The sequence below is a fragment of the Frieseomelitta varia genome, unplaced genomic scaffold (genome assembly GCF_011392965.1).
Source record: "Frieseomelitta varia isolate USP_RPSP 00005682 unplaced genomic scaffold, Fvar_1.2 scaffold_219, whole genome shotgun sequence".
In the NCBI taxonomy this organism is placed as follows: Eukaryota; Metazoa; Arthropoda; class Insecta; order Hymenoptera; family Apidae; genus Frieseomelitta; species Frieseomelitta varia.
This window is the reverse complement of record NW_025109945.1, coordinates 220,626-235,550: the sequence shown is the minus strand read 5'-3', so window position 1 is coordinate 235,550 and position 14,925 is coordinate 220,626. Positions and strand designations below refer to the sequence as shown.

General features: G+C 36.6%; 1 protein-coding gene across 3 annotated transcripts in view; it reads left to right on the top strand.

Moving 5' to 3' along the window:
* LOC122527456 (neural-cadherin-like) overlaps positions 1–10,259 on the top strand; it is a 267,240-nt gene extending 256,981 nt beyond the window's left edge. For all 3 annotated transcript variants that reach the window (XM_043651668.1, XM_043651670.1, XM_043651671.1), the window contains 13 exons: positions 231–346; positions 1,238–1,402; positions 3,178–3,315; positions 3,838–4,024; positions 5,728–5,961; positions 6,061–6,233; positions 6,311–6,460; positions 6,575–6,880; positions 7,641–7,914; positions 7,988–8,196; positions 9,201–9,533; positions 9,603–9,809; positions 9,982–10,259. In XM_043651668.1, coding sequence (XP_043507603.1) covers positions 231–346; positions 1,238–1,402; positions 3,178–3,315; positions 3,838–4,024; positions 5,728–5,961; positions 6,061–6,233; positions 6,311–6,460; positions 6,575–6,880; positions 7,641–7,914; positions 7,988–8,196; positions 9,201–9,533; positions 9,603–9,809; positions 9,982–10,257 — 2,768 coding nt within the window. In that variant the 3' untranslated portion in view covers positions 10,258–10,259. The remainder of the gene's footprint in view (positions 1–230; positions 347–1,237; positions 1,403–3,177; positions 3,316–3,837; positions 4,025–5,727; positions 5,962–6,060; positions 6,234–6,310; positions 6,461–6,574; positions 6,881–7,640; positions 7,915–7,987; positions 8,197–9,200; positions 9,534–9,602; positions 9,810–9,981) is intronic.
* Positions 10,260–14,925: the final 4,666 nt, after the last annotated feature.

The following is a 14,925-nucleotide window of genomic DNA, read 5'->3' as shown; positions in this document are numbered from 1 at the left end:
GATGCTTCGTTTAAAAAAAAAAAAAAAAATAGATGAGCTTGGCTTATCCTGTGCATTCCTTCTCGTTGTTCGTTCGTTCGAGTCGCTGAAGCAGAAAATTTTATTAAGATATTTAAAGTTTCGCAAGCAACGCACAGACGACACTTTGGCAAAAGTGTTTATAAAAGTGCCGTCGCAATTTCCCACGGAAGAATTCCATCCTGAAGAAGATCTTTCTCTGCATTTTACAGCCTCGCGTATTCGATATGAGATTACGAGCGGTAACATAGGCGGTGCATTCGCCGTGAAGAATATGACTGGCGCCATCTACGTCGCAGGTGCATTAGATTACGAGACGAGGAAAAGGGTTAGTGCATCATGGTATTACCGTAAGCAGAAAGACCACAAACACCGATATCGGGGAAGTGAATGAAAGGAGAAACGAAAAGAAAAAAGAAACGGGAGGAAACAACGAAGGGACAGAGAAGTATAAAAAGGGGGAGTAGTCTCCTCTCGGTTAATCCTTTTAACGCAAAGCCTCTCGCGTTTCATTGCTCGCGGCCCGATAAAACTGTGAAACAGCGCGGGAACCTGCGCGCCACTTCGGTTACGGTTACTCTCGTTCGTCGCTGTTTTGATAACTCTCTCGTCGGAATGGTATTATCGTAAATTTTCGTCGTCGAGAGAGCTCGGGTTTCACTCTGTTTCAGGTTCGCCGAATTCTCGCATAACTCTCGCCCGAGCGACGTCCGGAGAATAATTCTCCTTCTCGCGAGGATCAAAGGATTCAATTTACTTGATTAATCTTTTATCCTGTTTCGTTGAAACGGGAGGGTTGCTCAGCTCAGGGAGAAAGCTTCGTTCGCTGCAAAGAGATTTTAGACTCCTTCGGTGCTCTAAAAAAACAAAATGTACATTGTTTCGGCAACTTTCTTTACAAAAATCTCGGTTTTTTTTTTTTTCTTTTTTTAACAAATTTCCTTCTCGCGCGCGTCTACACTTTTCTGGGTTTCTGCGGTGATAAACGAAGAGGAATAGATTTTTTTTTTTTTTCGCTGACGTGTTCGACTTTATCTTCTCGAGCCTTCGTTGTTTCCAGAGTCAACCGCCCGTTCCCGTCTTTTCCGCCCCTTTCTTTGCTTTCTTTCACGATCGGTGGAAGGACCCACCTCCATTATCCCCCAGAAACGGAACAGCGGTCAGCTGCACACGCTGCGTTATCTACCACTTGTCCCGATTTTTTCTTTTAATCTTGCAGTACGAGCTCCGCCTCACCGCGTCCGACAACCTGAAAGAAAATTACACGACAGTCGTGATACACGTGAAGGACGTGAACGACAATCCGCCTGTCTTCGAACGACCGACTTACAAAACGCAGATCACAGAGGAAGACGACAGGACCCTGCCTAAACGCGTCCTCGGGGTAATTATTCATTCGCTTTGCAACTCCAATTTGCGCTCTGACTCTCGTACGTCGAGTGATTTTCGATAATTACGTCGAAACGCTTTGAGAATTTTGAGCGAAAGACCACGAAACGACAGACTTATTTTCTCTTTTTGTTGCGTCTTTTGTTGATCTAAAATTCGGACAAATTCGTTGCACTTCACGAGTTTCGCTGTTCGACTTTTTTTTTTTTTTTTTTACTGAAGAGAAAAATCTTCAATTTAGTTTCTCAAGGTATTGGATAATAATTTTTTTTTTTTAATTCTAATAGTGGAAATTTTTTTTTTTTTTTTTTTCTTTTGGACTGATTCGATGATCAATGTTCTACGTGTCAGGTGGCAGAAAATTTGTAATTTCGATTAATTTAGTACGCTACATTTCGATCTTGACACGTGTCAATTAATAGAAAATTTGTGGTTTCTATTAATTCAATAATGTTTGTATGCTGGTGTCTCGAATCTTTATACGTGTCAATTGGCAGAAAATTTGTAATTTTGACCGACTCAGTAGTCATTATTCTACATAGTAATTGGCAGAAAATTTGTAATTTCGATTAATTCGACACGCTACATTTCAATCTTAACACGTGTCAATTGGCAGAAAATTTGCGGTTTCTATTAATTCAATATTGTTAGTCTGCTAGTATCTCGAATCTTGATACGTGTCAATTGGCAGAAAATTTGTAATTTCGATTAATTCAACACGCTACATTTCAATCTTAACATGTGTCACTTGGCAGAAAATTTGTGGTTTCTATTAATTCAATAATGTTTGTATGCTGGTGTCTCGAATCTTTATACGTGTCAATTGGCAGAAAATTTGTAATTTTGACTGACTCAGTAGTCATTATTCTACATAGTAATTGGCAAAAAATTTGTAATTTCGATTAATTCGACACGCTACATTTCAATCTTAACACGTGTCAATTGGCAGAAAATTTGCGGTTTCTATTAATTCAATATTGTTAGTCTGCTAGTATCTCGAATCTTGATATGTCTCAATTGGCAGAAAATTTGTAATTTCGACTAATTTCAACAACCTATGTTCTACTCTTCTCGTGTCACTTGATGTTTCACAATTTTGTTCTGAATCGGATGAAAGAAGGAAAAAAAAAAAAAAAAAAGAAAAGAAAGGGCAGCAGGCAAAGAAGATAATCTCATATCCGAAGATTACTAGCGAGAAAAGGACGGATTATCGAGTCGTTGATAACGCAAATTCGACTGTTTCAAAGTTAATCCAAAGCTCGTGCGAAAAGGTGTCGTTACGTCACTTTTTACAAGTGCCTCGCAGCAAACTTCCGGATAAACGGAAATTATAGTACGTAGCTGAAAGTACGCGCGTTTATAGCCCACCAGCTGATATAGAATTCAGAGCGTAAAATCCGGAATATGAAACAAGTAATACGAAATATAAAGTATGGATCGTACAATATAGAATACGTAGCGCGGAATATGAAATATGCAGGCATAGAGTATGGCGCGCGTTGCACCGGTTATAACGTGAAATTCATAATTTATGGCCCGCGATCAGAGCTTATACTAAGCTTGACGAATGAATGAATTGCAAATGAATTTACCGGGGACATTTTTGTGAAAATTTTTCGTTTTCAATGTCGTTCGCTTTAAACAGCAATATCGGGAACACGCGACGAACAATACGAGTTTAAAAAAAAAAATAGTGCGAATAGAGTTGACCTTGTAATTGGGACATTACATTTATTAATCGTCGATAATAATCTAAACTTTCGTACGTAGGTCACAGCGACCGACGGCGACAAGGACAGGCCGCAGGACATCGTCTACTTTTTAACTGGCCAGGGCATCGATCCTGACAATCCGGCGAACAGTAAATTCGACATCAACCGCACCAGCGGTGAAATTTACGTTCTAAAGGTTTGTTATGTCCCGTTGCAATGTTTTAACAATAAGGTAAAACAAGTCCATCGAACGCATGTTTATCTGCTCTGACTTATCCGTTGCAAATGATAATATTGTACAATAAGGAGTTCAGCGTGATATTAGCGGCATGTTAATCAAGTTAACTAACAAATCTCTATCTTTGATGATGAAAGATCCGTATATCCCCGCGTAAAAGCATCGTACCCCTAACTTCGTACAAATTCCGCTTCAAACAGACTCGCGCTGCTTTTGCTCAAGATTTGGTGTTTGAAAAAAAAAAAAAAAAGAAAAAGAAAAAGAAAACGTCACGTTGGAGAGAACAAGAAGGTTAAACCTTGGACGATAAATCGCGTATTTAATTCACAGAGCCCGCGAGAGTCCCTCGTGATAATACAGAAAGAGTAGACACAGAGGATCCTGTTCCTTTTATTAAATTTGTTTCGGATCCCGAGCTATTTAAAACCCGGGTAATGCCGGTGATATTCTTTTCTTTTCCCTTTTCACCATCGCACGCAGCCGCTGGACAGGGATCAGCCAAATGGGCGGCCGCAGTGGCGATTCACTGTATTTGCTCAAGACGAGGGCGGGGAGGGCTTGGTTGGGTATGCTGACGTTCAGGTGAACCTGAAGGACATCAACGACAATGCGCCCACGTTCCCACAGGGCATTTATTTCGGGAACGTCACGGAAAATGGAACGGCAGGTAACGCCGGATTACTTTTTCACTACCAAGAAAATATTGCCTTTCTCCCTTCCCACGAACTGTGTCGCTGAAATATGATGGTTATTTATTTATAAAATATCGCTCGAAACAGGATGGCTACGAATGGAAACGATTTACCTCCGTCGAAATAACATTTAGTAACAATCTGATGATCAAACTGACTGAGATTTCACAAAGATTGAGAAGAACAACAGCGAGATTTTTTTTTATACTTTTCCATCTTTTGATGCTTTTAGCCCAGACACAGACGAAGTATACTAGTTTAACAAGTAACATTGCACTATGAAAAGGAAAATGTGTCGTGTCGTTTAAAAACAGTTAATTTTCGAAATTTCGAAACGGCTATGTTTCTTCATTCCAAACGATATTTAACAGAAATATTTTATTGATAAGTTCAAACTTTCATAGAGCCGAGTTTACGTGATGAAGATGATTCATTCGGGTTGTGAATCTACGCATAATATTGCAAATAGAAACAACGTCACATCTAATATCACATTTCAATTAATATTGTTCGAATAAATGTTAAGTAAATGTTCAAATAGTCAAATTTTTCATTACAATTTTCATCAAATCTATGTTTTAAATTATTATTGAGAACGTTAAATTCAATAAATAATTCTCAAAACAGATCTGGCAACAGTGTTCATATTTTTTAATTTCAATTCTCACCACTGGTAGCGCTATAGTGTGAAACCTGCTTGAATCGGTATGACAGGGCGTGACACAAAAATGGTAACGAGGTTACGATGACCTCAAAATCATGGCCGAAAAAATACACTGTTTGCAATGTTTATTCCTATACTCGTCTGTGGTCTGGAGAAGTGATGAAATTTTCTCAAATTTTTCGATTAAACGAGGGAAATGAAATACAAAACGAAAGGAATTTTGGACACATATCTTGTTCAGTCATGATCATTACAACTTTATTAAAAGTTCCGTTACGATCATTACAAGTTCAAGCAAACCATTATGCGCACAATATTTTTTAATGATTTTTCGTAAAGTTTAGAAATGAAATGAGTTACGTGAATATAGAGATATTTTTAGAGAAGATTATGTCATATCTTGATGTAGCCTGAATTAACGAAGAGAAAGAGAAGAAACGAAAGGAAAGTGCGTGATACATTCTGACGTATTTTGTAGATGTTTGTAATCATGAAATTTTGCAGAAATGTCAAATTTCGAAAAACAATGTTTGGAAAACTGAGAATTTACATCGTAAATTCTAAAAATTCATCGAACTCGACTGTTTCTTTATCACAGAAAATTACAATATTGAACCCGCTCTGATGAAATTCCATGTTATTTGTTCGATTTTTATGAGCATGGAACAAAAATCGAAAAAATGTTTCGCGAATTCGAATCGATGTAATCTGCTTGAGGGAACGCCGAGAAATATTTTCGTCGTCCTACGTACTATGAAGATAGTTTCACAGTAAATATTGTAGATTTATCGAAAAGAGGTATAATATATTTCATAAATGAAAAACCCATAGATTCTTCTTTCGTTCTTGAATCTAAAAAGGAAATCAATGAAACATTCTAAAAAACGGTTGATTGTAAGAATTGTAAAAATTAACGATTTTTTGCCATAAATATCTCGCTTCGTCGACAACACGCAAAAAAAAAGAAAAAATATTTACTCGGACGCTCGATCTGTTCCTGTTTGCCACCACCAGGCATGGTCGTGATGACCATGACAGCGGTGGATTACGATGACCCAAGCGAGGGTACAAACGCCAAGCTGATCTACTCGATCGAGAAGAACGTCATCGAGGAGGAGACCGGTTCGCCAATCTTCGAAATCGAATCGGAAACCGGCGTGATAAAGACGGCGGTATGCTGCTTGGACAGAGAACGTACGCCGGATTATTCTATACAGGTGGTAGCGATGGATGGAGGGGGGTTAAAGGGTGAGTTACAACAGCACAGAAAATCCTTGAACGAAAAGAAGGAATATTTTCACATTTTCACTCGTGCCAATCGTTCGCGATGAATTGTCCAATAATCAGGGACGGGGACGGCGTCTATACGAGTGAAAGACATAAACGACATGCCGCCGCAATTCACGAAGGAGGAGTGGTTCACCGAAGTGGATGAAACGGAGGGTCCAGATCTGCCGGAAATGCCGATTCTCACGGTCACCGTGCACGACGAGGACGAGACCAACAAATTCCAGTACAAGGTACCTCTCGTACCCCAATTAACAGTTGGAAATTAACAGAAAAATAAAAAAAAAAAAACACATTTGAATTGCAACAGGTGATTGAGAGTAGCGGTTACGGTGCTGACAAGTTCACCATGGTGAGGAACAACGACGGCACTGGCTCGTTGAAGATCGTGCAGTCGTTGGACTACGAGGACCAATTGCAGAGCAACGGTTTCAGATTTAGGATACAAGTGAACGACAAGGTATCTGAGAACAAAGATGATTTGCGAAAGGGCACGAATTAGCAGCCCTTTAAAAATAGTTGAGATGATGTTTCGATCTTTGAGAAACAAACGTGTGATGTAATTTTTGTGCAGGGCGAGGACAACGACAACGACAAGTACCACGTCGCTTATTCGTGGGTGGTGGTGAAGCTGCGCGATATAAACGATAATCAGCCCCAGTTCGAGAAGGCGAACATCGAGGCTACGGTGCCGGAGAATGCTCGCATTGGAAGCAGCCTGCAGACGTTCACGGCGACGGATCCTGACCAAGGTGGCAAGAGCAAGGTGTTCTACTCGATCGATAGGAGCTCCGACCGTAAGAGGCAATTTTCCATCAACGAAAACGGCACGGTGTCCATTCAAAGGAGCCTCGACCGGGAGGAGACCCCCAGGCATCAGGTAGATTGCTTTTCAGAATTGATAATTAACGATTGAACTGACACGAGGCGAAAGGTTTATTCTTGAAAAGATCCAGGAAGCGAAAACCACTAACCAAGGCGGGAAAATAGAGTTTGTAAAACATTTCTCACGAATGATCCGTCGATATTTTACAATTACAGGTTATTCGGTTAGTGCATTTGTTTAAAATTTAATATAATATATTAAATTGTAAACAATTAGTTAGGTTATAAGTTGCAATTTATATACTATAATTGACTGCTCCTCCATTTTTTTTTCTGAAACGTGTTTCGAAGCTTGTTTAAGCAGAGAGGAATGAATACGATCTTTGTACCTCGAGTAAGCAATCCAGAGTCAATTTCGAAGGTTTGAAAGGGCTCTGTTTCGAGTCAATCGCCGAAATAGCTTCTGTTTGAGAAACAAGATGCAGTTGACTTTACGTGTGTGTGTGTGTGTGTGTGTGTGCGTGTGCATCAGGCACAAAGCCCCCACAGCCATCGGATTGAGATACGCATCTATCTGTAGATATTACAGATCAGAGCCTTCATTCAGGACCATTCACAGATGGGACGAGGCCACTTTCAGAGAACAACTGAAATTTGAACTTTTGGGGCGGTTGCCTCGCTGAGACCACTGCATCCATGTTGCCATTAAAGCGTTTAAACCACGACGAAGGGATACCGATCCCTGAAGATAAATTATCGTTATTACCCGTGTCACAGCTTGCCTCGCTTCAATGAATTGTCGTCGTTCGTTTCAGGTGAAAATTCTGGCCATCGACGACGGGATCCCGCCGAAGACAGCGACGGCCACGTTGACGGTGATCGTGCACGACATAAACGACAATCCGCCGCGATTCCTCAAGGACTACAGGCCAGTGTTGCAGGAACACTCGCAGCAGAAGAAAGTAGTCGAGATCTCAGCGACGGACGACGACGATCGATCAAAGAGCAACGGCCCGCCGTTCACTTTCAGAATGGACCCGAAGGCGGACGACGTGATTCGTGCCAGTTTCAAAGTTGAGAGCGATAACAGTGAGTATTATCGCGTTTGTTGGCCGTAGGCTGGCAGGCCAGCTGACAAACCGCTTTTTGTTTCGTTGCACAGAGGGAGCGAACGGGGATGGCATGGCCATTGTGTCGTCGTTACTGTCGTTCAACAGAGAACAACAAAAGGAATACTTGATACCGATCGTTATCAAGGACACGGGCACACCGTCGATGTCTGGGACCAGCACCTTAACGGTTATCATCGGCGATATTAACGACAACAAAATGCAACCTGGCTCGAAGGACATTTTTGTATATAACTATGCAGTAAGTATTTATATTATTGTATCTTCTTCGTTGCGTTCGTCTTGTTGTTTAATACGGTTTTATCGCAACTATTACGTGGAAACTCTTGGATATTAAATTACAAATGATAAACAACAAAAATATTTAAAACCACAAAAATATTTACTAAATATTAAACAATAAAAATATATTAATATTAAACAATTATTAATATTAAATATTAAACAATAAATGATAAACAACAAAAATATTTATTAAATATTAAACAATAAAGATATATTTAAATTTTATATATATATATAATTATGTATATGTATATAAATTAAATAAAATAAATAAAATTAAATAAAATAAAATCAATCAAATAAAATAAATAAAATTAAATAAAATAAAATCAATCAAATAAAATAAATAAAATTAAATAAATAAAATTAAATAAATTGTATTAATTATGTATATGTATATAAATTATACAATACAGGATGTCTCGTCTGAGTACAGTGAAATATCTCGTAATGGGTTGAAGCTACGAAAAAAACGTTTATACAAAAGCTGTTTAGTATAAAAAAAAATGTCTTACGTTAGTGTTGACAATTTTTTCATTCATACAATGGTGGAGGAATATTTCAACGTCTATTTGATTCTTTTAAATCAAACCGTCACACTTTCTTATTCGCATTTCGACAGTTGGTTTCAATACGAATCCAATGACCTACAATGTTGTGCCATTTCTTCCAGCTAGTCCTAAATTAGGAATGAATTTTGCGGACGGTATTAAAAATCGGTTGCCTCCATCTTCTTATTTCATCCAGATGCTCAAAGGCTCGATTTCAGTTTCGGTGAACCTATTGATAACACATTGTTATTGCCAAAACAGATATCAGAAGCGTGAGATTTTTCTTAATGCCATTGTTGATCGGCAATTGGGAATTGTCGAAGATCGAATTAAAAAAAAAAAAATAAGAAAGCGGTTGAATATCGACGACCAATTTCTTCGACACTGATACCAATTTCGATTTTTACAGGGACAATCGCCAGACACAGAGATAGGCAGAGTTTACGTGTTCGATTTGGACGACTGGGACCTGCCGGACAAAAAGTTCTACTGGGAGGGTTTGGAGCATCCGCAGTTCAAGCTGGACGAGGACACCGGTATGATTTACATGAAATCGGGCACTCACGACGGTAGATATCATCTGCGTTTCAAAGTCTACGACCGGAAGCACACGCAGACCGACGTACCGGCGAACGTGACGGTCACAGTGAAGACGATTCCTCACGAAGCAGTGTTAAATTCCGGATCGGTTCGAATATCCGGCATAACCGACGAAGATTTCATTCGCGTTTGGGATTACAAAGTAAGCGTCTCGTTCGTCCTTTCTCTCTCTCTAACGTCCGTTCAATCGTTCATCGTTTCTTCCTTCCAGTCACAGACTATATCGCGTAGCAAGGCGGAACTGTTTAGAGACAAATTGGCGCATCTGTTGAATATCGACAGAGAGAACGTGGACGTGTTTAGCGTTCAGTTGCGCAGGATGCATCCGCCGTTGACGGACGTCAGATTCGCGGCGCATGGGTCGCCGTATTACAAGCCTGTGAGACTAAATGGAATCGTGCTGATGCATCGTGAAGAGGTAAATCAACATAAATTAGACTGAAACTACAGAACGTGTTCAATAATCTCGTATAGTGCCCCACATGATTTGTCACACACAAGGCATTCATGTTTGTCTTCGAAGAGAGAAATCTCTCTTGAAGTAACACTTGAAGATCAAACTCGAGCAATTCAATTTCAAATCCGAACAGATCGAGAATGTAGTCGGCATCAACATAACGATGGTGGGCATCGACGAGTGTTACTACGAGAACGAGGTTTGCGAGGGCAGTTGCACGAACACGTTGGACATCAGCAGCTTGCCGTACATGGTCAATGCGAACAGAACCGCCCTGGTTGGCGTGCGAGTGGACGTGATCGCCGAATGTACATGCGGCGCGCGAAACTTCAGCAAGGGCGAATCCTGCAGAAGCAGCCCCTGTTACAACGGCGGTCGTTGCGTGGAGGGTCGATTTGGATTGTCGTAAGTCTAATGAGTTTGGCACACTGGTATATTATATTATACTATATTATATTATACTATATTATATTATATTATATTATATTATATTATATTATATTATATTATATTATACTATATTATATTATACTATATTATACTATGTTACATTATATTATATTATATCAGATTATATACGTGTAATATTATATAATGCATATTTAATTATATGTATTATACAATAAAGGCTCTCACTATTTTTATTGTCTTAATATTCGAGCGTTATATATTATCAAAAGAGAATATTTACAGGTGACCTTCAAATTGCTAACAATTTTTATAACACAATGATTTTTTTTTTGACACAATCATCCCTCTTATAACACGGTTTATTCGTTCTGCGTCGAAACTCAACGACTTGCGCTCGAATGACGTGCCACGCACGTTGAGAATTTTTTGCTTCAAAATTGTAATATTTTCTCAGTTTTAAGTATATTTAAGTAAAAAAAAAAAAAAAAAAAAAAAAACAGGCGAAACGAATAAATAAATTTATTACTTCTCAATAAGTTCAAAAAGAAAGCGACCGAATTATCGCGTACGATTTCTGGTCACTCGTTATGGTCCGCAACCAGTTACCAGAGCAAGTGGTTAAAATATAGAAACAACTGTGGTGGAAAAATTCGTTTTCACACATTCGTTTTCCGAGTTCATTGAATCGTGCTGTATATTACAAGAGGGGTTGTTGTAATTAAAAAAAAAAGGCTCGATCATATTCGAATACTGAGATATTCGAAAAATGAAGATTTACGATACGAAGGAGGCTAGTAAACTAAAATAAACTCATCTCTCTCCGATACAATGTGTGCAACGACACAATTCCACGCAAACACTTAATTCTACATTACTAAATACAATGCAATCGTTTCTCTGATAAGTGCAAATTGGAACCATCTGTCAAAGACAGCTTTAATTGCAGGAAAATTCGACAGCTACTTTCCATTAACTTAATGTAATCCAAATTAATTAATCACCTGTACAGTACCTGGAAAGTACATACACTCGTTTGTCCGTGGTTAATCATAAAAATGAATTCTACACCTTCGATTTGATGGAAATACATGTGAAGAACCAGCCGAGAAATTGACCTTCACCTTGAAATTTTCATAATCGAAGGTGCAAAATTCTATCATAGCCGTGGGCAAACTTTTCTTTCCACCCTGTGTAATATTTACACCTCTATAATTTCACGGTGAATTGTCGTCAATAACCTAGCTGTTGATAAACCTAAGACGCTAAACCTAAATTTAACAACTCGCGCTGGCAACTGATTGCGGACCGTAACGAGCGACCGAACGCTTTCTTTCTGAACTCGTATGATATCACTGGAGAGAAAATTATTGAGAAGTAATAAATTTATCGTCTGTTTTGCCTGGATTATACTTAAATATACTTAAAACTGAAAAAATATTGCAACTTTAGGACAAAAATAGCATCGCCAAACTTATATCGACGAACCAAACAGAATAAATGCAGTGTCAAAGCACGCGTCGATAGTATTTTATCATTGTTTCCAATTATTGACGCAGAATTTATACATTACGATAAAAAGCATATTTTTCCTTTTATTTATTATTTATTATCTAATTTTCTGTCTTCTTTAAAATTTTTATCGATGATGTTCATCTTATTTCGACCATTTTTAGATCAAAATATACGAGTAGAAACTGACATCAGCGAGTGCACTGTACCATCAATTGAACAAATGGACAATGAAAACAAAAAATTTTGTAGCGTGATCCAGCAATTGGTTTCACGATAGAAACCTCTCTTTGCGTTTCACTGGTCCGAATTCGATGTACCAATCCTCCTTTTTCATCTCTAATGCAACCGGTCATCGCAGCTAAATCTTCGGTTGAAAATGAAAAATGTGTGTTGAACACTTGACTTCTTTCGTTATAACGATCAATTCCTCATGAGCAAAGTTACGAATAAAGCAATACGATGAGTAAGTACTACTGAAAATAAGAACGTTTAAAATTCTCGTGCTGCCTTCCAGCACGATTTACAAATGTCCTTTAGATTACTATGAAAAGTCGTGATCACATTAAAACGATATGTTCGTTCATATAAAATGTTAAAGATTTATATTGAATAAATACATCGAATTATATATTATATATTAAATATTAAATATTAAATATTATATATTAAATATTAAATATTATATATTATATATTATGTATTATATATTATATATTACATATTATATATTATACGAATAACATGAATTCATCTTTATTGTATACGAGCTGTTTACTTTGAAAATGGTTTAAGTCCATTTTCCAAAAACAAAAAAAAAAAAAAAAAAAGAAAAATCAAGCTAGCTGTTTTAATATTTACGTTATCTTTTCATTTTTAAACAAATGGTGACTGATATATTTAAAATCACTAAGATTTTGTACAGAAAATTAGCTGGTTAATAGAACGATAAAGATTTTTATCTTGAAAATTTTAAGAGTTTCAAACTGATGAAATATATTATGCGGTAAAATTTTATGAGATGAGAGTTATACTTTTTATTATTAGAGTAGTAGTGTTCGATTAGCTCAGATAGTGATTTTTTTAAATAATAATAATTCCATTAAATATAGAGGATTTCATTTCAGCTAAACCTCTAGAGGATGCGATTTTTAGAAGGTTAAAAGATACTAATGGGGAAAGGGTAAATTGGTTAAAAATTTGTTGTATGCGATTTTTGAGAACTGAACCATACAAAATGTTCTATAAAACATCAATGAATGAGGACGCGCTATTCAAACATCTGGATTTACTATCGCGTCTGGGAAAATCAAGAAACTTTAATAATATTGAATTGACACCACTGTACAAAAATGTAAGACCGATCGCAACACTAAAATACAACGAAACAACGGACTTGTTACACTGTATACTATCTGTACACCATAATTATTTTAAATCCCTCCCGTATAAGCAAATTGGAAAAGAATGAATTATAAATTACGAAATATTATTTGACATGTAACATTTCTTCAATACATAAAGTGAATGAAAAGTTGGATATTTGTTAATTTTATAACACAAAATTGTAACATTTCTTTTCATTTTAAAGGAATTTTATTTTTTCTTTCCAAGAGACTTGTGCCTTTTTAAAAATTAAAAAAATTATTTCATGAATTTTGAAAGTGGCTCAAGTCCATTTATAGCTATCAAAAACGTGTTATTTTCTAAACGATGTTTCTCATACTAATCAGATTGGTAAATTATATAGAAACGCAAAAACATTATACCACTTATGTTATCAGTTACCAATATTTCTAAATTTATCCAGCCACAAGTTAAATATCTCGATTATATTTATATCTATATATATATCAATATAAAATAATAATTATATTTATATGTTATTTTATAATATATATATACACAATAATAATAACTTATAATATATAATAAATATAAATATAAAATAATAATAAATTTATATATATATTATAATTATACTGTAATTATAAATATATCATAATAATATATCGTAAATATAATTATGTATATATGTATATATTATAATTATATAAAGATAAATGCTGCTCTTCATTCGACAAACTTTCAAATTTCCGACAATTTTAAAACGTTTTAATTACGACAACTTACGGGAGTGCAGATCCATTTTCGAATGGATCGTGACACAATGTCGCGTTTGTCATTGCTATTCAAGATGAACAAAGTAGCGCACTGTGATCACGATTCTGACGACAGGCCGATTCCCATGAACGGTGGCTAAATACGAACGAAACTACCTTTCGAATCGCGTACCACGCACCAGAACTCGTCCAATGGAAAACCCAGGCAATTTCAAGAGCCGATCTAATTGCGGATGTGTTGGCAGACGCGTACGAATAACTAATCAGTACAAATGTCACCGGCTTGTGTGCACTGGCTGCATGTACACACGTTCCCAGTTCCGGCAAAGCGCGCCCCTTGTATGCCGTCGCCAATACGACGAATATGCCTAGCACGTGCAACTTAACGTCGCCTGTAACGAGGACACCGTCGAATCTGTTCGACCACGCACGGTTTACTGCGTCCCCCCTTGTTCCTGGCCCCGTGGCTCGCTTCCGTTTAAACACCGTCAGCTTATTATACGACAATCCTCGTGCAACCGAGTGGATCCCGGGGACTGAGATAATCGTCCGAGGACCAAAGGAGAGGTTTCTCCTTCAGAAAAAAAACGGAAGGGTTTGAAAATGTACGATGATCATTTTCAATCACGATCGGTTAGGGGATGTGGTTATTTCACGCATAATACTGAAGAAAATCCATTAACTATATTTCCATTATTATAAAATAATTTGTGTTTATATATTATTTTGTAATATATATAAATGTAAAATAATAATCATATTTACGTATTATATAATAAATATAGATATAAAATAATAATTATATGTTATATAATATATATATAAATATAAAATAATAATTATATTTATATGTATATATTAAAATTATATTGTAATTATAAATATATTATAACAATATATTGTAAATATAATTATGTATATATTATAATTATATAATTGTATAATATATATATATCAATATAAAATAATAATTATATTTATATGTTATTTTATAATATATATATACACAATAATAATATTTATAATATATAATA